Genomic DNA, 24853 nt, shown 5'->3' with positions numbered 1-24853 from the left:
AGCCCCATGCCGGACATGTCAGAAGGCGGTCCATAAATACAAGTAAAACATGCCAGTCACATCATCAGTTCAGCCTTAGAGTCTGATGTAAGCACTTGGTACAGTCTCTTTTCACCCCACAAACACCTTTAATTTTGGTGAGTTTTTTTTTTTTTTATTCCTCCACTAAGTCATACTAGAATGGCATTCTAAGCAACCAATTTACAGGGGAGAATAATTCTACTTAAGACCCTAAGATGGGGGGAATATAGCTCAACTCGGGGAAAAAAAACTTTTAGGATATCAAAGTGGAGCAAGAGACATGTCCTGTGCAGCCACTGACCACTGCCACTCTTACCTTATGGGGAAGGTGAAAGGATATTACCAAAAACACACCAGCATGTGAAAGTAATCAAGCACTACTTAGCATATTGTCTGAAACAAGTGACAAAAGGGACATCAGTCAACAGTCAACGTTGTCAGCAATGAGGGTTTCAAACAAATGATTTAATTCCTTGAGCCAGGCTACAGAATTCCCAAATGTGACAGTCATGCACGCCATAACAAGCAAATTCCACACAACTAAAGAATTCGTCTTTGATAAAATTAAAAGTTGTACACCACTCAGCTTCACAACGACACATGGACCTCTAGCCAGATGGAAGCTTACATGACCATCACTGTACACATTTTCTAAAGACTGGCAACTAAATTCATTTGTGTTGGAAACAAGTGTTGGAGGTGAGCCACACAGCAGACAACATATCAGAGCAACTCAGTAAAGTGTTGGAGCAATACTAGATACCAAGAGAAAAGAGGGAAGCAGTCGTACACGACAATGCCACTAATATGGTGCTGTGCGCAGAACTACTTTATGAAAATCCTTGCTGGGGTAATGTCAAGGGTGTTCGTTGTGTGGGAAACGTTGCAGTTGTGCATAAATGCAGCTCTGAAAACTGATCCAATCTGTCAAACCATAGCTGGCAGTAGACACCTTGTGGGACATTTTAAGAAAAGTGCCAAGGTTACAACAGCTCTTCAGTGCTTTCCACAGGTTTGAAATATACTTGTGGTGGTAGCCGGGTGGAAAATCATCCTATTACCCATGGCACAAAAATGGTCTACTACATGTGACAAATAACAAATAATGTGTAATTTTTAACAATATTTTAATTTATTGAAATTCATTTTAATTACATAGGCTACTATTACATTTAATACTAATATTATGCATTATTATATGCATTGTAAATTATGCAAAATAACAGCATTTAAATTGTAGAGTTCTCCTTACTTTGTCATATAGTGTCTCTCTCAGTGAATGGGACACAGATTTTACTGATACTAGTAAAAATCTATATATTGAATAGTATATGCCAAATAATGTTCTTATCTTTTCTTCCTGTGGGGAAACATCCCAGCCAGAAACTATAATAGTTTACTATGAATGAAATTGAAATTAAATACAATTAATTGTGTAACCAAAATACCAATAATGCCCAGAAAAACAAACAAACAAACAAAAAGAACTTAACCTGTGACTTAATCATAAACAAGCCCGAAATACACCGGGACTCTTATTTTGAAATGTCTGTACTATTGTGGGCTGATCCTTCAGATGAGAGAGAAAATATGCATTCTTACAACCATCTAAAACATATTGTATGAAGGCCATAAGGTAGACATTGTCATAATTCATCAGCTCGAGTTCATAAGCAATTGCTTGGCGTAAATGTACACTATTCATTGATTGAGTATCACTTTGTAGTGAAGCAGTCTGAAGCGCATGAAATCATTAAAGATATCATTTTAAAGTTTAATAATCGATAGGCTGTATCGCAATTTATGTTTTTCCATCCCCAAAATATGAGACGACTTAAAATTATCATTAAGAAGTTTGTTTTACCATTTCATGTATTGAAGACTTTTCATGAGAGTAAATTTAAGAAAACTCACATGGAGGGATTTTGCTTTATTTACACACGTGCTCCTTAAATACATTTTACAGTTTGCACACATCTATTTTTATTTGCGACTGAAGCGCCTGTGCTGTCAAGCCCTGTCTTTGTCTGTGAAATATTCGTTGCGTCTCTGCAGCGAACATGGTAAGATCAGCGGGAGTAAACAGTTCTCGCACACACAGAATGAGCAGATACGAATCGTGTAGGGCAGGGGGAGATTTCCATTAATCGATTAGTTAATCGATCGCGGATGTTTTCGTTATTTTGGACGGATAAAAAAAGTATGAGGATAAAAATATTAAAAGCAAAAATGTTTCTCCATATACTTGGGTAAAGTCTATGTGTGGGAAGCACTGGCTCTTACAGAAAAACACAATGGATCTCCATGTACTTGATGCTGGAGCGCCTACTAGAACAGAGATTGCCTGTTAAAGCTATAATTTCAGATACTACCAAACAGTCTGAGTGTGATCTAGATCTCAACTGCACATTGGTGGACAGCAGAGAACATTGTGTCAGTGCTGAAACATATGATCACTCTCACCGAGCTGCTCTAGCAGGAAGAAAATGCATCTCTGTCAGCCACACTGCCTATGTTAATAAATATCAAAAGATGCTACTTGTTACTGCAGAATGACGACAGCCCAACCACTAAACAGAGGAAATTGACAAGATATGGGAACTGATCTTGCGACCAGCATATATGGAAGTTTATCTGCAGACGCTATTCCAGAAAGTGATCCTGCCAGCAGTAAGCCTACAGAGGAAAGTGAGCCCACACCAAATAAAACAAAGGAAAAGCAGGCGAAGATATTCACTCTGATGTACATTGATGAAGAGCAGCATTAAGAAGGAGAGACGAATGAAGTGAACATGTACATGGAAGACAAAACAAAGGTTTCTTTGGGGCCACTGACATGGTGGCAAAAAAAAATTAGCAACAAAGCTTGCTAGAATTGCTAAGCACTTGCACTCCATCACTTCCACATCTACTCCATCAGAGTTTTCTCGAAGGCCAGGTTCATTGTGAGTAAGACACGGAGCTCACTTCTACCCAACAATTTGGACAAACCTGTGTTCCATTCTCATATATTGAAACAAATTAGATCAGAGGGAAAAAACAATAGTGACATATATAAGTGAGTTATAATTGCCTATATTTTTGTAGTGTTTCAATGTGCTGTACAACTATATATTTTATTTATTAATTTTATTTAATGCATAGGCTATATTATTTATTTTGTTTGGGAACCTTTGACTAAAACTGATTTTTCATTCGATGTTTCATTAGAAGGCTTGTGCTTTATTGTGACAATTTATTTTTGTAGTCTTTCAGTTTGCTGTTAGCCTATAAATATAGTTTTTTTTTTTTTTCCTTTTTATGAAAAAAGGAGGTTCCTGAGGTTTACTTTTGGGGGCAAAGCATTTCAGTATTCAGGTTCTTCCTTTTGGCCTAGCACTGTCACCCTGCACTTTCACCAGTGCAATTCTGGCTCTTCTGCAACTCTAGGTCATCCACGTGTCGAATTACATGAATGATAAGTTGATATCAACTCAATCAGAGGAGATGTCGGTTCGGCATCGAGAGGTCATTCTCGCGCACATGAAAGCTGTGCGTCTGAGAATTCACACTATCCGCTCTGGTTCTCCATCTCACATCCAGCTCCTCTCAGACTGGATACCATGGTACAGACGTGGCTGAGGCTGCGTGTATACACCTTTTCCCCGATTGCTCTGCTCCCAGAAGTTCTGGAAGAGTCTGCCAGGATGGGATCAGTCTACTGCTAGTAGCCCTGTTCTGGCCTGCCCCACTATGGTTCTCGGACATCGTGTCCCTTCTCGACGGGTCTCCATGGGGGATTCCGATTAGGAGGGACCTTTTGACTCAAGGGGGTGGCATATTCGTACATCCTCGCCCGGAACTTTGGAGACTATGGGTGTGGCCTCAAAGGGGGCAGATCTCACAGATTCCGGTCTCTCAACTGAGGTTGTTGAGACATTCTCCACTCTAGAGCTCCTTCCATGAGGAAACTGTACTCCTTGAAGTGGAAACTTTTCACTTTATGGTGTGGAGATCGTCTGCTGGACCCAGTGAATTGCCCGGTTGCTGTAAGAACGATTCTCTACAGGGTTGACTCCTTCCACTCTAAAGATGTACGTGGCGGCCATAGCTGCTTACCAGACCCTTTTGGAAGGTCTGTCATTAGGAAGAAATCTGTTGCTGAGTTTCCAAGCTTTGAGGCTGAGGCCTGCTCTACGCACTAAAGTCCTGGCATGGGATCTGACCGTGTCTCTGGAAGGGCTTAGTGAGGCTCCCTTTTAACCCTCTGGGGTCTGAGGGGTTTTGGGGGCCTGGAGAAGTTTTGACATCCCCTGACTTTTGTGCTTTTTTCAGTTGCTTATAAACATATACATGGCTAAAGTCTAATAACACTGTAATCAGTACAAACTGGGCTACAATAATATGTAAATAGCATGTATGTACATGATTGTTTTTGAGAAAACAATGTTTAGTGAAAAACTACAATTTTGAAGTCATTGAAATAAGGTCATAAAACACATACAGAACATTTGTCCACAAGACTGTCAAACCTGGAGATTGTAGCCTAGAATTTTTGCTTCAAAATGATGTGAAAAACATTTTGTTTACTCACTCACAGAAAACAATAGATTGATTTAAATTTTCTAAGACACTTTTTGTTTCGAAAGGGCATATGTGAATAGGCCTGATTGACCATGAATATTTGTGTGATTCACACCTGAAAAGACAAAGGCCCGCATAATAAGCTGCATAATGAGCCTTTCAGTCAGGTATGTGACCAAGAGGGAAGAGTTACAATAAAGAATGTGAGGACAAAATAAATTTTATATATTTTTATGTTTGTAGTTTATTTAGCATATATTTATTTATCCCACAAAATAACTTGAGATTCACTTGTGAGTGCAGTTAAACAGTTTGTTAGGAAAAATCAAAGCTGACTTTCAAAGCTGAATTTTTAGCATCATTACTCCAGTCACACGATCCTTCAGAAATCATTCTAATATTCTGATTTTCTACTCAAAAAAACATTTATTATTATTATTATTATTATTATTATTATTATTATTATTATATTATATATTTTTTTATTAATTGAAAGAACAGCATAGTTTGTAACATGATTATTGTATTTATCATCACTTGTGTGCTAAATAAAAGTTTTAATTTCTATATATACTGACTCACAGCTTTTGAATGGAATAGTGTATAGTGTTACACTTGGAGTAAGACTGGAGTAATGATGCTGAAAATTTAGCTTTGATCACAGGAATAAATTACATTTTAAAATATATTCAAATAGAAAGCAATTATTTAAAATAGTAAAAATATTTCACAATATTACTGCTTTAGCAAATTAACTTTATGTATTTTGAAACAACTAAATGCAGGCTTGGTCAGCCGAAGAGAATTCTTTACAAAAACATTAAAAATCTTACTGTTCAAAAGTTTTGACTGGTATTGTGTCATGTTGAAATATATAAATGAACATCACATACCTGGCACATACCTCATATTACTTTTATATCATATTGCTGTCTATTTTATATGTTAGAACATTAAAAAAAACATCCTGGCATCGTGAAACATTGAGGTGATGTAAATGAAACTTCATAATGTGTCACTTGATTATACATTTAGTCAGGAATTATATTTTGGAAGAAGTCTAACTAGTAAAATGTGTACAAGTTATATGAAAACTAATACAAGTAGATTAATAATAAAAAAGACTTTTACGTTTATGATCTCTGCTGGGTCAAGCCATTTCACTCTTCTTTCTGTGGTAATCCAAAACTTATTCCTCTCAGTGGTTTTATTGAGGTGAATTATGTCTTATTCCTCTCAGCACGAAGCGAACAGTAACATTTAAAAACGTGATGTACAGTCTCGCTACTTTGTTTGCTGTGAAGTGGGCAGTTACCCCTGCAACCTTCACGAGGACCATTATAATATCAATAACGTGCTCGGCGCGTGGGTGTGGTCGCATTAGATATAATGAAGGGAGACGTGAAAGACTGGACATAGCGTTGTTTTCATATGGATTACTTTATCACAGAATATTTGTTTTCGGTAAGACTTGCTTAGTTTAAAAGTAGACGTGTCAAGCTTTCTATAGATCTATCTATGTCTCTGTGTTGAGTATTTGCTGAGTTACAGTTCATTTTAATGACGCGTTTCTAAATGAAGATCACGCAGAACCAAGGCAGCAGACAGTGCACTCTGTTTGTTTTCTTTATTTTCTAAATGTACAAAGTTTTGTTGTAAGCATCTCATTCACTTCAGGGAACCATGGTTACATACGTAACCTAGGGACGTTTTCATGTGACTTTGCCTATAGGCCTGTTTAATTTTTGTATTAATAATATAGGCCTACTATTAATATAAGTGTTGCTCTTTGCGAGATATTTATTCATTTTAGTTAGTTTCTTTACCAGTGAATTTAATTGTTATTAGCAAGTTCAAAATTTGAAATGTGTGTATGTTATACTTTTATTAATCAATTATGAGTATTCATTAAACCTCCTTACCCTATTTTTTCCTGACACATTCATAAGCACACGCATAGAACGACACTGGCAAAAGTTATGATTAAGTTCTTAATTCATATTTTTAATGCTTATTATTATGGTTTAGTATTTCTCTAAAATGTAGAACAATGTTACAAATAACATACAGCCCTTAAAATCAAACAATTTTCCCCCATATTTACTTAAGTGATTAAATGAATATATTAAATGGGCGATTAGTTGACTAATGGCTTTAATGAACTGGTCGTCTAGGAAAATCTTCCCTAGCTTTCAGCCCCTTCAAGAGCCAAAATCGCTCACTCTACTGGCAAGATGGGAGCCTTCACATAGGATGCAACACCAGGAGAGAGAGAGAGCTCTTAGCCAGCTCTTCAACTGGGGCATCCTTGCATATTGCTATTATACACTGAACAAAATTATAAACACAACACTTGTTTTTGCCCCCTTTTTCATGAGCTGAACTCTAAGATCTAAGTCTTTTTCTATGTACACAAAAGGCCTATTTCTCTCAAATATTGTTCACAAATCTGTCTAAATTTGTGTTAGTGAGCACTTCTCCTTTGCTGAGATAATCCATCCACCTCACAGGTGTGGCATATCAAGATGCTGATTAGACAGCATGATTATTGCACAGTTGTGCCTTAGGCTGGCCACAATAAAAGGCCATTCTAAAATGTGCAGTTTTACTGTATTGGGAGGTCCGGGGGGTCCGAAAACCAGTCAGTATCTGGTGTGACCACAATTTGCCTCAAGCAGTGCAACACATCTCCTATGCATAGAGTTGATCAGGTTGTTGATTGTGGCCTGTGGAATGTTGGTCCACTCCTCTTCAATGGCTGTGCGAAGTTGCTGGTTATTGGCAGAAACTGGAACACGGTGTCGTATACGCCAATCCAGAGCATCCCAAACATGCTCAATGGGTGAGATGTCCGGTGAGTATGCTGGCCATGCAAGAACTGGGAAGTTTTCAGCTTCTAGGAATTGTGTACAGATCCTTGCAACATGGCCCGTGCATTATCATGCTGCAACTTGAGGTGATGATCCTGGATGAATGACACAACAATGGGCCTCAGGATCTCGACCCGGTATCTCTGTGCATTAAAAATGGCATCAATAAAATGCATCTGTGTTCATTGTCCATAACATACACCTGCCCATACCATAACCCCACCGCCACCATGGGCCACTCAATCCACAACATTGACATCAGCAAACGGCTCGCCCACACAACATCATACACGCTGTCTGCCATCTGCCCTGTACAGTGAAAACCGGGATTCATCCTTGAAGAGAACACCTCTCCAAAGTGCCAGACGCCATCGAATGTGAGCATTTGCCCACTCAAATCGGTTATGTCGAGACCCAGATGAGGACGACGAGCATGCAGATGAGATTCTCTGAGACTGTTTCTGACAGTTTGTGCAGAAATTCTTTGGTTATGCAAACCGATTGTTGCAGCAGCTGTCCGGGTGACTGGTCTCAGACAATCTTGGAGATGAAGATGCTGGATGTGGAGGTCCTGGGCTGGTGTGGTTACACGTGGTCTGCGGTTGTGAGGCCGGTTGGATGTACTGCCAAATTCATTGAAATGCATTTGGAGATGGCTTATGGTAAAGAAATGAACATTTAATTCACAGCAACAGCTCTGATGGACATTCCTGCAGTCAGCATACCAATTACACGCTCCCTCAAAACTGCACATTTTAAAGTGGCCTTTTATTGTGGCCAGACAGATTTGTGAACAATATTTGAGAGAAATAGGCCTTTTGTGTACATAGAAAAAGTCTTAGATCTTTGAGTTCAGCTCATAAAAAATAGGGGCAAAAACAAAAGTTTTGCGTTTATAATTTTGTTCAGTGTAAATTCCTTAATTACCTCGACACATTAATGTTATTATTATTGTAATTATGTCATCCCTCTGGAGAGAATAAAGCAAGAACAGAGCTTACCACAAATGCAACGCAATGAGTGCATTCAGGGTTTTTTACACGTGTTCAAACAAGCAGCTCCTGAAGACAAAAAAGCTGATGACGTACATTGAAGGTGCCCTCTTATACACATGGTGCTCCTGTAATGACGTCATAGACCAGGGATTTCCTATGTTTATTTCCTGTCTTCTTTATTTTCTTGGTTCCTAAGGATGTTCTCATTTGTTTCCATAGCTACTGATTAGTTTGTCACCTGTGTCTAATTTTTCATTATCGTATTTATTTATATTCTTTGTTTTTTTTTAGGTCATGGTGCATGTTTGCCAGCTGATTTGTTGTGTCTTTATTTTCCTTAATTTTTGGAACCTTTTGGACAGTTGTCTTTGTTAATTTAAATAAATAAACATGTGCAACTGGATCCACTCTTCCTTCCCTGCCTTGCTGTAGCATGTTTTATGTGAAGAATTTTATTACTGAAACACATTTAAAATCTAAAGGAAGACCATTTACTTTTATATTTAATGTAGCTGTTTGTTTTGTTCTTTACACAGGCTATGTGGATGTGGTCTGACTGCTCAGTCTTGTGAAAGTTTGTCTTCAGCTCTACAATCCTCAAACTCTGTCCTGAGAGAGCTAGACCTGAGTAACAATGACCTAAAGGACACAGGAGTAAAGCTTCTTTCTGATGGACTTATGAGTACAAACTGTCAGCTGGAGATTCTGAGGTTTGTAATGTTTGCAATGTAATTTCACATAATAACTCAGCACAACCCTATATCAATTTACATGTGAGCAGTTCAAGATCCAGTGTTTTCAGTGTCTCTCTGTATTTGATTATGCAAACATGCATCAAACATTTGCCCTTTTATTGGACTGGCCATCTTAATCATTTTGACCTTGGCAATCACTAAAAAAGAGGAGGCTCAGGCAGATCAGCTTAAAATTGCTTATTTCTCTTGATGGAAACATTTGGGATAATATAAGTACACAAGTCAACAAAGTATATGACACTGTTTTGGATAAGGATACTGATGTCAATATTTGATATTCTTCATGCTGCTCTGCTGCACTCCATTACACATGTATTGGATATTTGTTTGGATAACAAAAACATTTAAAACAGTCTAAACAAGTACATTTGCACCCTAAAAAACTCTTACAACTAGGGGACAAATGACTTTTTAAAGTCAACATTTATGTGATGAAAGTCGAATCAACGTTGACTAGTCACTGATGAAGTCATTAATGAACAATTAAGCCTGAATCTTGAGCTAAGACTCGAAAACCTAGTGCATAGCTATGGCATATGACACTGCACTGCCCACATGGCTATTGGTCCTATAACATTTTAATCAGTTCTTTTGTCTTTGGGTCGTTATATTTCTCACAGATTTCTGCTCATTTTAAATCAGATACAGATAAAGTAGCACTGTAAAGATTACATTTATATGAATGCATTAGTGAGAGAGCAATTGCATGTGTGAATTAATTCTATCTGGCAGCGTTTCTCTACTAATAGTGAAGTTGTGGGTTTTAGTTACTAAATATGCTATAACTTTTCAGTTTCTTAGCTATATTTTTTAGAAATCTTAGAACAGTGTTGACAATAAATTTCCACACCGTGCTACTGCAAGATTCTAAGAGCTACTGTCTGTAGCCAATGTGTGTGCGTTACAATGCAGCTGCGCATTACATTAGAACGGTGATTAAAATACCTGTACAATAAACTGTTTAAAACATGCATTCTCCAGTTCAATTTCGAGCACCCAGATGGTATAATCACACCTTGCGGAGCGCTTTCAGGACTACGCATTTTTTTGTCATATCAGCTGTTTGGAAACAGAGTGTAAATGTGGACTTCAAAGATTTCTTATTCTGTTACGCCCTCTATAAGACCACTGACTAGTCGACCTCAAGCTTAAAGCATCATGGCAGAGCATTAAAGTCGACTAATCAACTAGTCGGTGCAACCCCTACTTAAAACTACATTCTGTGACACAAAAACAGTATTATTTTTTACAATTATAGTGGATTTGGGCGTCCGCCATGACACTCACTGTGAGAAATACTGCAACCGGAGTGATACACACGGTGAAACGGTTGGAGTTCTGTTATCACTCCAATATCACACTCTTATGAGCCAATCTGATTCGAGGACCACAAAGAACTGTTGGATGGATAGATAGATTGATCGGCATCATACATTGACAGTTACATATATATTATTGCATTTATAATGAGGGACAGATTTATTTTTTAACACAAATTATGGCCCTAACCCTCAAGATATGACCATATATGAATAATTAATGGCTGAAATGGGTAAAAATGTATGAAAGAGGTGTCTGATTGTTAAACTAATGCCATGTGGACTGTTGCTGTGTTTGTAGGTTGTCTGGCTGTATGGTGACAGAGAAAGGCTGTCGTTATGTGTCTTTAGCACTGAGTTCAAACCCCTCACACCTGAGAGAGCTGGATTTGAGCTACAATCACCCAGGAGATTCAGGAGTCAAGCTGCTTTCTGAAAAACTGGAGGATTCAAAATGCTCACTGAACAAACTAAAGTATGTCAAGTAGTTTATTATTTCAGTGGCAAATTGTTATTTCAACTCAGTGGTTATGTGTGTGTTTATATACAGTACTGTGCAAAAAATCTTAGGCCATTAGTATTTTCACCAACAAAAAATGGTTTTAAGCCAACTATTTCTATATTTTGGTTTAGTGTGTCAGTAGGAAAAAACGGTTTACTTTTCCAAACAATGATGATGAGATCAGATCTCTGTGGAGCTCTGGTTGTTGTCAGACTCCTTGTGCATACAAAAATCTCACTGGATTATTATTATTATTATTGTTGTTATTTCAAACTGACACACTAAAGCAACATATAGAAATAACTGGCTTAAAACCATTTTTTTGTTGGTGAAAATACTAATGGCCTAAGACTTTTGCAGTATATATATATATATATATATATATATATATATATATATATATACATATATGTATGTATGTGTGTGTGTGTGTGTGTGTGTGTGTTTGAGATGTATGTTTTTTTTTTTTTGTGTGTGTGTTTTTGTGTTTTCATATCTTTTTTTATAATTTATGGGTCCCTTTGTTTAGTTCTTGTTTGTCTGAGTTTGCTCCCTTTATATTTTGTTCTCTTTCCCTCATGTTTTGCTAGTTCATCATAAATTTGTGCCACTTTGTGCTATGTTAAGGCTCATTGTGCTGCTGTGTGCTATGTTACATTTAGTTGTTTGCTAGTAGTAGTAGTAGCTCCTATTTTGCTTCTCTAATTGTGTCTTGATCTGCCTTCTGTTCCAGAGTATCCTTGCTATTGTTTGTTTCTTTTTCCCTTAGTTTTCTCAGCTTTTTCTAGAGTTCTTAGTTTACTGTAGTTTTTAGTATTCCCTTTATCTTACTTTAGTAGTTGGCTTTTTGCCTTTTTATTTTAATAGTTCTTTTAGTTTTTTCAAAGCTATAGTTTTTAAAGTTTTCTCTATTAGCTTACTACTTTAGTTGTAGTTTCTCTAGTGGTTGCATCGCGTTAGTCTCTGCCATCTGTTTTGTTGAGTCTTTTCTTGTGTTTATTGTGTCTTCTGTCTATTCCGGACACTGCAGTCACTCTCTTAGCTTGCCTGTTATTGTGCCTCAAACCTGCCTGTTGTTTTGACTGTGTTCACCTTAATCCTTGCCTCTTTGTCTTGTCTGTTGTTTGCTAATAAATCATGTATCTCATTCTATATACATATACATGGCAGTGTTAATGTGATTGGTCCTGGCGGAATAGATCTTCTTTGCTGCTTGCTGCAGATCTACTGCTTCTTTTCCTAAAAGCCATGTGAACCACATGTATTACTATCTGTGTGTGCCTGGGCTACAACGGCGACCGCCTTAATGCTAGTGGCCTATGACTATGTGAGCCTTGGCTACCATGCCAACTGGCTTAACCCTTTCACACATAAGTTTAAAATAATATTTATATTTCAGTTTTATGCTGGATAATATAATATTTATATTTCATATTTATGCTGGATTCACCCTCTAAATAACAATGATTGACATAGTGATAACCATATCACTAGAAGGTACATCTGGAACCAGGCTTGGCCAAGCCTTCACAAATGGCATGTGTCCTGAGCAAGATCCAGTTAACAGAGCAAAAAATGTGACAAAAAACAAACAGAACAAAAAATCTTTATTGAGATTGGGCATATCAATCAGTAATTTAATTATCAGATATGAACGGTCGAAATATCAGGAAATATTGGTATGTGATTTATGAATGGCTTGAATATATTCCCCCAAACTGATTTTTTCATTTATTTTATTTTTTATTTTTTTTGCACGTGTTTCACAATTGGTGGGAACGAGTCCAAAACAGACACTTTTCAAGTGATACTTATATCCATAAAGACTTAACATTTTTGTGCATTTAAAAAAAAAAAATTCTCCCCCACCGATTCAAGGGTTAAAGGGATACTCCACCCCTAAATGAAAATGTTGTCATTAATCACTTACCCCCATGTCGTTCCAAACCCGTAAAAGCTTTGTTCGTCTTCGGAACACAATTTAAGATATTTTGGATGAAAACCGGGAGGCTTGTGACTGTCCTATAGACTGCCAAGTAAATAACTGTGTTAAGGTCCAGGAAAGTATGAAAAGTATCGTCAGAATAGTCCATCTGAGAGAAATATGAAAGAGATATGACTGTTTGTAAAAGGAAATTATTAAATAGTTTTTTTTTATTATTATTATTTTTTTTATTTATTTATTTCACATGGTCAACTTGAGCCATGGGAACACTTTTTTTATAAGAAGTCATATTTGTAGAACGTTCTAATTTAAAGAGAGGCACCTGTACATTCTGATCATTTAAAATGATAGGAATACTTTCATTAGGACAGGATAGGATAGATACTTTCATTGTACTTCTGCATCATTTTAAGTTATCTTGAGGACCACTGAAGTAAAAAATGGCTAATTTTACCCCACTCTCCCCTATAAGAATTTGACATTTAATTTAATATTTCTATATTACTGTATATAATAATAAAAAACTCATTTAGAACATTTATATTGTTTTTAACTATTTATATGCCTACTATTAATATGGTTTTAAAGGGGTCCTATTATGCTGTTTTACAATGTCTTGAATTTGTTTTGGGGATGTACTAGAAAATGTTTGCATGCTTGGTGGTAGGGCTGTGCGATTTGGGGAAAATATGTAATTGTGATAAACAATTACAAACAGATATTGCGATTTGATTTGCGATTTTTAATTTTGCAAACTCAAGCTTTAGCTTAACATTGCCAATAATGTGCAGCACAGTATGGGTATTGTTACCCTGCTGAAAAAAACAATAGAAACCATCACAGAAATTCTTATGGTTTCCATTAAAACAATTACAAAATTTCTTTTTGAGGTGTGGTTTGGGCATTATTCCAATAATAATTACTGTTGGTCTATTGTTTCTCATCTGCCAAATTACATCCCACCAATAGAATCCAACAAATACCAGTAGACACCATTATAGTTTACATTAAAGCCAGTATAATTCCCATTATAACTCTTAAATCCATAAAATTTTCTATTGTGTTTTGGGAGGGATTCTATTGTTTTTTTCAGCAGGGAATATTATAATGGTATTACTACTTTTACAGAATTTACTTATTTACTGAATTTCACAGAAAGATTAGTTTATTTTGTGTAAATAAATAACTATTACTTGTCAATTAAAGTATTGCATAGGTTACACAGGCTGATTTATTCATTTTTAAGTATTTGGGATTTTAAGAACAAGTGGAAAATGTGCTGAATGTTTCATTTCATCCAAGTGAAATTAGCAAAGCTGTTATACTAAATTTACATTTTTTTTTAAACGTGGAGCCAGGTGCGAATTGAAACAGGTTGCGCGTGCGTCAAGCCTCGTCCGTATTGCCAGATGCGCTCGTTGAGACTTGCAGTGCGGAGCCGCGCGAGTATAACCAAACATTAAGTACGAGATGGGCTGCGTGTGAGCGGTGAGTTTACATGGCTCCTCCGTGAGACATGGCAGAGAGGAGCGAGTATGAGAAGCATTCAGAGACACAGGCTGTGTGTGCGGTTTTCTGAATAGGCAATAGCTAACATGCATTATAAACTTCTTTCAAATTAGAATCTGTTGGGGAGATAAAATGTGCAAGATAAGGTTCATGTACTAATAAAACATCTAAGAATGTATCTTTCATTCTCCAGTACTGAAAGCAGAACTGATAAGGGAGCTCTTGATATGTGTTGACACAGCTCTTGCAAATTAACGTTACCTTCTTTGTTTGGTGTGTGTCATTTCGAAGCCGAAGTAATCTCTTATTACATAACTTTTTCCTTTTGCATTCTCTCTCCCACTTTTTTTTAATATTTTTTTTTATGGTGGTTATTTACGAAGTTGGCTAGAGCAGTGCTGATTGTGGAGACGGAAGTGCGCTCATTCTATTGGTTAGTAAGGCTGCCACTCGAGGCTGGCAGTCAAGCATATTACATTTACATTTTACATTTAGTCATTTAGCAGAGGCTTTTATCCAAAGCAACTTACAAATGAGGACAATGGAAGCAATCAAAAACAACAAAAGAGCAATGATATATAAGTGCTATAACAAGTCTCAGTTAGCTTAAAATGCAGTACACGTAGCAATAAATAAATAAGAAAACAGATAGAATAGAAAAAGAATATGCTCTGGAACTCAAGTAATTTAATATCGCGTCCACATCACAGGCTTTACGATTAGCAAAATCGCAAAGTCTCAAATCGCGATTGCGATTCGATTTCAATTAATTGCACAGCCCTACCTGGTGGTTCGAAAAATGCATTTTTTTTTTTTACATAATTTACATTATTACAGTACCTTTCTCCCCATCCTGGCACAATCGGCTCGATTAGTTCCGGGTTTGATGAAGGCCCGCCTTCCAAAAAACGAAATGTGATGTGATTGGTTAGCTGTCTCATTGTGTTGTGATTGGCGCACAGCTTAGACAGTTTTTTAGTACTGCCCTGCCCCTTGCCAAAGCAGCAAGTTCCTCTGTCTGCTCCGGTTTAGTTAAGGATGGCGTCAATATTGACATCAGTTTGAGCCGGATTAAGACCCAGAGAGTATTGAACAAGAGGATCGCGCAGACCTTAGCACGCATGGATATTGCAAGACATATTAGAGTGGTAACATATTGTTTTTTTATTTTTATTTGCTAAATTATGTTTTAGATAGGATTTCAACAACCGCTTTAAAAATAACTGCATTTACTATGTACAGATAAGTGCATATGTGTTATTTTTATTGTTATTTAATTCTAACATTATAACATGAATTGCAGTGAAACTGTTATACAGTTGAATTTATTTATACCATAGTCCAGTGTTTCCTAGGCGGCATATATATGCAAACTCATTCTCTGCAGGAGGCGCTGTTGGAGTGGTAGAGATCAAGGTTTCTCCGGTAACCACTGTACACAAAGCAGCACTCTGCTCAAAAACTGCTTTATCAGACATCACATGCAAGATTAAATGAAAATGACATCCATTTTTCTGAAGACAGCCGGTTTCCTTCAGAAATACAGTGATATAAAAACACCCGCACTCAGTGTATGGGAAACACTGCAGAATTTACACTTCAATTATGAGACTACAGATTACATCATTGTCTAGTATTGTACTGTCAGCAATTTGTTATAAAAACGTTTTCATAATTGTAACATACATATTTATATACATAATTATTCAGGTGCATCTGTAATAACTTGCGAAAGCTTGAGGCTACAGCAGCACTTCTTCTTCTTCGTTGTTGTCTTGTCTGATGCACTCAACCAAGCGTTCTAACCATGACCTCGCCCCTCCCCCAACCATTCAACTTTCCATAGGCGGGAATTATTTTAATGATATTCTAATGGGCCGCTTTGTGATATCACAAAACCCAGAAAACAAAGGCTGTAGTCCAAACGAGCCATTCTTTGTAGTTCTTGAAAAGAGATTTTTTTTTTTAAACAAAATATCTCCATTTGGAGTGGACTTTGAGAATTGTAAGTTTGAAGATCTTTTTTATGCCCAAACATACACACTATACACTGACTAAAATTCAAAAAGTGAAAAAGCATAATAGGACCCCTTTAATAAAATATGATGTGTTATAGATTACTAGTATCAAGACAAGTGATTATAATGGAAAATATACTTAATTACAAGAATTAAATTGTGACAAACTGCTAAATATTTCTATGTGATGATTTACCTGCTTGCTGGAGCTTTGTATTCATGTTTGCAATGCTGAACTGCCTTTAGCATCCTCCCTTCTCTCTTTCTCTCTGGCTTTTTTGCGAAGGCATTTATTATTTTTTTGGTCTACAAAGTGTGCCAACGACAGCAAATTTTGTGTTATTTATATTAGATCTGATCGGGTACAATAATTTGATTAGACATTCTAAGAACGTGGATTTTTTTTAATCACTTTTAAAAGACAGAGAACGAATCATTACTGACAGAACAAAAAACAAACTACCAAATTACTAATTCAGCGAATCATCCACTGACTATAATGTGGATTGTAATGCATCTACCTGTTAATGCAACAGGAACTGTGGTCTCCACTCCAGAGAGTGGCACACAGATTGTGATGGGAATGGGTGGGAAAACATGGAGCGGAATCAGCGGATCTTTAGCAGAGGGGGAACAGACCGCTTTGAGCTGGGGTAATGGGGCAACTCAGCCAATGAGTGCAAAGGGGCAGTGGCTCTAGCCACCGGGCCACCCCCCTGTGCACGGGCCTGATTCTGACGATAGTTTTCAGACTTTTTTGGACCTTGACAGTGTAATTTACTTGGCAGTCAATGAGACAATCACAAGTCTCCTGGTTTTCATCCAAAATATCTTAAATTGTGTTCCGAAGATGAACAAAGCTTTTACGGGTTTGGAACGAGTAACCCTTTAAATGTCGCCCATGATTGCTGGTATGTTTAAAGCATGTTTAACATGTTGTTTTATCTTGATTATCTTGTTTTCAAAATCATTAAAAGTCAGAATCTTAATTGAAAATGTAATTTGATTTTGTGTTTGTTTAGTGATTAAATGTGACTGTGTTTTCTAGTGTGGATCATGGAGAAGAGTGCAGGATTACAGCAGGACTAAAGAAATGTACGTCTACAAAAACACACTCTCTCTCTCTTGTAATGATTGTTGTTGTGTTATAAATATCCCTGTTTCTGTGTTTAGGGGTTTGTTTTTTCACATTGGATCCAAACACAGCAAACAAATGTCTCATTCTGTCTGAGCAGAACAGAAAAGTGGCAAATGTGGAACAATATCAGCCGTATCGTGATCATCCAGACAGATTCGATGAGAATCTTCAGGTGTTGTGTAAAGAGAGTGTGTGTGGACGCTGTTACTGGGAAACTGAGTGGAGTGGAAGTGATGGTGTGTATATATCAGTGTCATATAAGAGCATCAGCAGGAAGGGATGGGGTAAAGAGTGTTGGTTTGGATATAATGATCAGTCCTGGAGTTTGTTCTGCTCTCCTGACAGATACTCATTCTATCACAATGACATAGAGACTTGTCTCCCTGTGAAGCCCATCAGCAGTAGAATAGGGGTGTTTGTGGATCACAGTGCAGGAACTCTGTCCTTCTACAGTGTCTCTGACACAATGAGCCTCATCCACACAGAACAGACCACATTCACTCAGCCTCTCTGTCCTGGGTTTACTGTTAATTTGAAATCATCAGTGAAACTGTGTTGATGAATCAGAATACACTGATAAGAGATTCTATCCATTATGCTTTGAATTGCATGATAAAACATTAACAATAAGATGTTATAGCCTCTTCTCTTAATGTTATTAATACTGCAGCTGAACTTCTGTTTTGTGAAATAATGTCAGAATAAATGTCATAATTCCTCATAAAGACAGTAAGATCAGTGTGTGTGTGTAGCCCTGTGTTTTAGTCAGTCATCACAAACCTTTTTCAACATTTTCCCACTTTAATTAAGAATAAGCCACTTGATTATGAATAAGACATTTTTTATACAGTATACTTCATTCTTACAAATTACAATTATGTGGAACATATTGTTATTTATTTGAATTTATATGGTACATAAAGCACAAGTTATAAAAAGTTATGTCTCATTTTTCACACCATGTTGCCAAGATTTTAACAAGATATCCTATAGTCAAAAAAAGAAAAATCCTTTTAATGTTTGTTTTCAGTAAACACTTTCATTTTATACATCACATTTATTTTCATATATGACATGTTATTAAGCAAACAATAAGTGAGAAAAAAAAGTTGTAAAAGTGTTCAGCTATATGTAAAACCAAACATTAACAATTTTTTTTCATAAGTGAACACTGCCCACTTATTCATATAATAATAATAATAATTATAATAATTATATATATTGTGACGGGGTGAAGAAGCACACGACACGAGGATCAAGGTAAGGTCCCCGAAGGGTGGATTTTTATTGACAGACGTGAAGGGGAAATAGCCAACATGAGGGGTTTCCGGTGCTCAGTGCTCGGCCTTCTCTTCTCCTCTAAGGTGCAGTGCTGTGTGGGTCCGTGAAGTCCGTGTCCTGTGAGGGCTGGCGGTCACACGCTGCTGTCCGGAGAAAACACAGAGAACTGTTAGCCGAGTCTTCTGGAGACATATTTCACCTCTGTGTTCGTCGGCGCAACTTATAAAGCCCGTCTGTAATGGGCTGCAGGTGTGACCACTCAGCCCATAATGAGCAGGTGCAGGTGTGCCTGCTCTGTTTCCAGGGCGACGCTGATGAGAGCTCGGGACACACGTCACACTCTCCCCCCCTAAGCGTCGTCCTGTCCCTGTGGAGAAGTGGGGAGATTGGGGGAGGGCGGGGAGTGGAGCCTGACAGACCTGCGAAAGCTGACCATATCCTCGAGAGTCCATCGGCGTTCACATTGGCCGTCCCCGCCCGGTGTTGTACGGTGAAGTGGAAGTCCTGGAGCGCGAGGAACCACCGAGTCACCCTGCCGTTGGTGTCCTTCGCCCGGGCCATCCACTGTAGGGGGGCGTGGTCCGTGATCAGGGTGAACTGGCGGCCGAGAAGGTAGTAGCGGAGCTCCAGGACTGCCCACTTGACGGCCAGTGCCTCCTTCTCGACGGCCACATACCGTCGTTCCGCTGAGGTCAGCTTCCGGCTGATATAGATCACCGGGTGTTCCTCGCTGTCGATGACCTGGGAGAGGACGGCTCCCAACCCGGTATCGGATGCATCCGTTTGCACCAGGAAGGGGCTATTGAAGTCGGGGGCCTTGAGCACGGGCTCGGAGGTGAGGGCGGCCTTCACCCGATGGAACGGGCTCTCCGTCTCTGGGTTCCACGGGACCTTCTCTGGTTGCCCCTTCCTGGTCAGGTCTGTCAGGGGAGAGGCTAAGGAGGAGAAGTTAGGGATGAAACAGCGGTAATATCCCGCCAACCCCAAAAAGGCCCGTACCTGCGTTTTGGTGGTGGGCCGCGGCGCGGAGAGGATCGCCGCCACTTTCTTCTCCTGGGGCTGAATGAGGCCGCGGCCCACTCGGTAGCCGAGGTACTTGGCTTCGGTGAGGGCCAGGTGACACTTACGGGGGGTTAGTCCAGCCCTGCGCAGTTCCGCAGCCGCTCCAGGTGCTCCTCCCAAGTCTCGGAATATATGACTACATCGTCCAGGTAGGCGGCCGCGTAGGCCTGGTGGAGGATGTCCATGAGCCGCTGGAAGGTGGCGGGAGCCCCATGCAGGCCGAAGGGTAGGACCCGGTACTGCCAGTGGCCACTGGGGGTCGAGAAGGCCGTCTTCGGCTTGGCCTGCTCGGTTAGGGGGACCTGCCAGTAGCCCTTGGTGAGGTCGAGGGTTGAAATGTACCGGGCCCTTCCCAGGCGGTCCAAGAGTTCATCGACCCGTGGCATGGGGTAGCCATCAAACTCTGAGACTTCGTTTAGGCGGCGGAAGTCATTTCAAAAGCGGAAGGTGACATCGGGCTTTGGAACCATGACGATGGGGCTGAACCAGGGGCTGCGTGATGGTTCGATGGTCCCTAACCTCAACATCTCCTGTACCTCCTCCTCAATGGCGTGTCGCCGAGCCTCCGGAACACGATAGGGCCGCTGCCGGACGATCACTCTGGGTGCTGTGCGGATATCGTGCTTGAGTACGTGGGTCCGCCCTGGCTGGGGAGAGAACACATCGGTAAACTGACTGACCAGGTGTTGCAGCTCTGACTTTTGGGCGGCCGAGAGGTGGGGGTCCATGTCCACAGCCACGGGAAGTCGATGAGCGACCCGACCCAGCGCTTCAGAAGGTTTACGTGGTACAGTTGGTCCTCTCTGCGTCTTCCGGGCTGCCGGACTCGGTAGGTGACTGGGCCAATCCTTTCCGTGACGATGTAGGGACCTTGCCAGCTGGCCAAGAATTTACAGGCGGCGGTGGGGACGAGGACCATGACGTGGTCCCCTGGCTGAAACTCCCGTGGCTGGGCCGCCCTGTTATAATGTCGTTGCTGGGCCTGCTGGGCTTTGGCCATGTGCTCCCGGACGATGGGCATGACCCTGTCGATCCTCAATCGTGGAGCAGTGGACGGCTGGCTGCTGTTCCCAGGCTTCTCGGGCGACATCTAGTAGGCCGCGGGGCTGCCGGCCGAAGAGGAGCTCGAAGGGGGTAAATCCCGTGGAAGCCTGGGGCACCTACCGAATGCCGAACAACACGTAGGGCAGCATCTTGTCCCAGTCGCGCTTGTCCTCCGCAGCCACTTGCCGCAGCATCTGCTTCGGTGTTTGATTGAAGCGTTCGACCAGGCCGTCCGTCTGCGGATGGTATACGGTGGTGTGGAGCTGCTTGATTTTGAGGAGCTTGCAGAGGTCAGCCATCACCCGGGACATGAAGGGGGTGCCCTGGTCAGTCAGTATATAGGATGGTAGGCCGACCCGACTACTCAGCAGGAAGAGCTCCTGGGCAATGGCTTTCGCGGTGGCTTTGCGAAGGGGAATGGCCTCAGGGTAGCAGGTGGCGTAGTCCAGGATGACCAGGATGTGTTCATGACCCCGGGCGGACTTCGGGCAGCGGCCCTACCAGGTCCATTCCGATCCGCTCGAAGGGCACCTCAATGATGGGCAGCGGAATCAGAGGGCTGGGGGGAGGGGTGCGTGGAGACGTCCGTTGACAGGTGGGACAGGCCATGCAGAAGCGCTTCACTTCGGCCTCCAGGCCTGGCCAGTGGAAACGGTCGCGGATGCGTTGGATGGTGTTTTGAGCTCCCAAGTGGCCGGCCATGGGATGGGCATGCGCAAGCTCCATCACCGTTCCTGTCTTGGTCCTTGGGACTACCAGCAAGGTTTCCCCCCCCCCTTCGCTGTGCGACACAGTACAGCAGGCCGTCTTTGACCACGAAGTGCGGTGTTGGGTGGGGTGCCGGTTGGAGATCCTTCCCTTCGGCGACCCTCACTTGGGCCCAGCAGTGTTTGAGGCGGTCATCCTCGTGCTGCTCCCGGGCAAAGGCCCCAGCCCCAGCCACCTGCTGGAAGAGGTCTAAAAAGAGGTTAGGGTTATGACAGGAAGACTCACCCTCCCTGGGGCTGTCCGAGGCCAGCAGCACGGGGCGCCGTCGGGGCTTCGTGGTCGTTTGGCACTGGGGGCGGTTCCCGGCGGGGCTGACAGGCTGGCTAGGGGAGGCGAAGAGGCGGTCGAACCCAGGCCAATCCCTGCCGAGGAGGACCGGTACCGGCAGATCCTTGACGATCCCAACTTCCACTGGCCAGGCACCCGGGGGTGCCGTGATAGTGACGCGCCGCGCCGGTACTTCCCTGTTGTCGCCGTGGATGCAGGTGATGGACAGTCTGGCTTTGGGTTCCGGCCGTGGAGGAAGGACTGTCGGCCTGATCAGGGTGACCCAGCTGCCAGAATCGAGGAGGGCGAGGGCCAGTCGGCCATTTATCTTCACTTCCGCTCGTGGGGCCTGCTTTGGAGGTTCCGCGTGTACGGTACAGCCTGCCAGCCAAGCGCGTTCAGGGGAATGGGGAGCTTCGGTAGGCATGGGCTCATCCTGTGGCCCGGGAACCGCCGGCCTGCCGACTGGTCGCTGGGTGCCCTCCGGCATGCATCGGTCCTGGACCACCCTTCGGGGAAAGGGTGGCTCTCGCTCCCCAGCCTCCCGGTGTTGGGTGGCCTCCGCCAGCTCGATGGCCTCCACCAGCTCGTCGACATTGGCGGGGTTCCGCATACCGGCCGCCTGCCGTAGAGGGCGGGGAAGGGCCCGAAGGAGGCGGTCCACTACTACGCGCTCCGCTACCTGGTGTGCGGTGGGACCCCCAGCCAGTAGCCAATGTTGGGCAAGGCGGGAGAGGTCGGTCACTTGCGCACGGGCGGGCCACCTTGGATTGTAGGCCCAGTCATGGAACAGTTGGGCGGCCGGTATGCGGAACCCCGCCAATAAATGGGCGACAGTCCAACCCGTCCCAAGATCTCCTTTTTCAACTCTTAATACGAGCCGCTTCGCTCGGGGCCAAGCATAAAGTATGCCCGTTGCGCCTCTCCCGTCAGCAACGGCGCCACGATCCGCGCCCACTCGTCCCTGGGCCACGCCTCCCGGGCGGCGATCGCCTCGAACATCTGAAGGAAGGTCTCGACATCATCATGCCCTGTCATCTTTGAGATGAGGGCAGGTAGCGGAGTTCGCGGGGCGGCTGCCATGCGGAGGGCGGCGAGCTCTCGTTCCGTTTCCCCTTGTCGGGAGGCCATGTACTCCATGATCTGTTGCTGGAGGATGCTCACCTCGGTGAGGTGCTTCAGCAGATCTTCCATCGTGGGGGGGGAGGAGCGCCACCTGGGGAAACAGGTGCAGTGCTGTGTGGGTCCGTGAAGTCCATGTCCTGTGAGGGCTGGCGGTCACACACTGCTGTCCGGAGAAAACACAGAGAACTGTTAGCCGAGTCTTCTGGAGACATATCTCACCTCTGTGTTCGTCGGCGCCGCTTATAAAGCCCGTCCGTAATGGGCTGCAGGTGTGACCGCTCAGCCCATAATGAGCAGGTGCAGGTGTGCCTGCTCTGTTTCCAGGGCGACGCTGATGAGAGCTCGGGACACGTGTCACAATATGTATATATATATATATATATATATATATGTTTATTTTTTTTTTTTTTTCAATAAGCTAACATATATATATATATATATATATATATATATATATCTGTATGTATGTATGTAATATATATATATATATATATATATATATATATATATATAATATCTGTATATATATATAGAGAGAGAGAGAGAGAGGTTAGCTTATTGATTGCTTTTTTATTGATAATATTATGTAACAATTATTGTACCCATTACTGTGTGCCTTACATATTTCCAGTACATGGACATTCAACACTAAATTCAAAAAATGTTTTTTAATACCATTTTACTCAAAGTCCAACTCAACTTCAGGTTCAAGCTTTTCTTACCTCTGAGCTGTTAAAATCATGGAAACCACTGGGTCTGAAATCAGAGGGCTGTGGTGGTAAAGGAGCAAACTGCACTTTTGGAAAAGACATGTACATGTAATGTTTTATGCCTTCTTTCTCTGAGATTCTATAAATGCAGTAACACTGGCAGACAGTTCCAGTATTACAGTGTGAACATCCTTAAAAGTAAATATTTCCATTTTAATATTACAAAAAATAAAATAAATAAATAAAAAGAAGAAAAGGAGAAACAAAATACAACAGTTTGGGAACCCCTGATTAAGCGCATCACTCACCTGAGAAGAACAACAGCAGGCATTGGCTTTACAGGCAAATGTGACAGACAGATCAAAATGATAAACTCAAGCAAGGCGAGTAACAGCAATACACCTCTGGTTCCCCAGAAGACAGTCTGAGAGAAAATTCAACATTAGCACAAATAATTATGACAAAATAAATGATAATTACTACTCACACTGGTATATTGAATGCTCAGCAGTCAGAGCTGGGTAGTAACTAATTACATGTCATCTGGATTATGTAATCAGATTCCAAAAATTATGTACTTGTAATTAGAGTAAGTTAGATTTTAAAATTCTCATAATCAGACTACAGTTACTTTTTTATTGATTACATACTATTCACACAATAGCAATAAATTATTCATCATTTACTGATTCTCTCTAAATTCCTCCTTTTTATCTTTTAATTTTCCTTTCTAAAATACTCTACTGTTTATATACACTCAAAAAGTCCAGTTTTGTGGACATTCACACATAGACTAGTCATTAGTAAGGTGTCTACACAGCATTTGACCCATGGATTTACAAAAATGATTTCAGATTTCGACATTGCATCAACTATGAACACATTCATTTTTATTTGAATGATCACGGTTATTTAACCATGTATAATTATGTATTGTTGTATTGTATTGTCTGAAGGAGCC

The 24853-nt window shown here is 41.1% G+C and overlaps 1 protein-coding gene across 2 annotated transcripts in view; it reads left to right on the top strand.

The window, feature by feature from the left end:
• The window catches only part of LOC109102739 (NACHT, LRR and PYD domains-containing protein 12-like), a 37066-nt gene extending 18698 nt beyond the window's left edge, over positions 1 to 18368 (top strand). For both annotated transcript variants that reach the window (XM_042722899.1, XM_042722898.1), the window contains 4 exons: positions 8986 to 9159; positions 10825 to 10998; positions 17546 to 17592; positions 17671 to 18368. In XM_042722899.1, the coding sequence (XP_042578833.1) occupies positions 8986 to 9159; positions 10825 to 10998; positions 17546 to 17592; positions 17671 to 18194 (919 nt within the window). In that variant the 3' untranslated portion in view covers positions 18195 to 18368. The remainder of the gene's footprint in view (positions 1 to 8985; positions 9160 to 10824; positions 10999 to 17545; positions 17593 to 17670) is intronic.
• The last annotated feature ends 6485 nt before the right edge of the window (positions 18369 to 24853 follow it).

The sequence above is a fragment of the Cyprinus carpio genome, chromosome B4 (assembly GCF_018340385.1).
Source record: "Cyprinus carpio isolate SPL01 chromosome B4, ASM1834038v1, whole genome shotgun sequence".
NCBI lineage: Eukaryota > Metazoa > Chordata > Actinopteri > Cypriniformes > Cyprinidae > Cyprinus > Cyprinus carpio.
The sequence above is the reverse complement of the archived record's forward strand: the minus strand, read 5'-3'. Positions and strand labels throughout refer to the sequence as shown.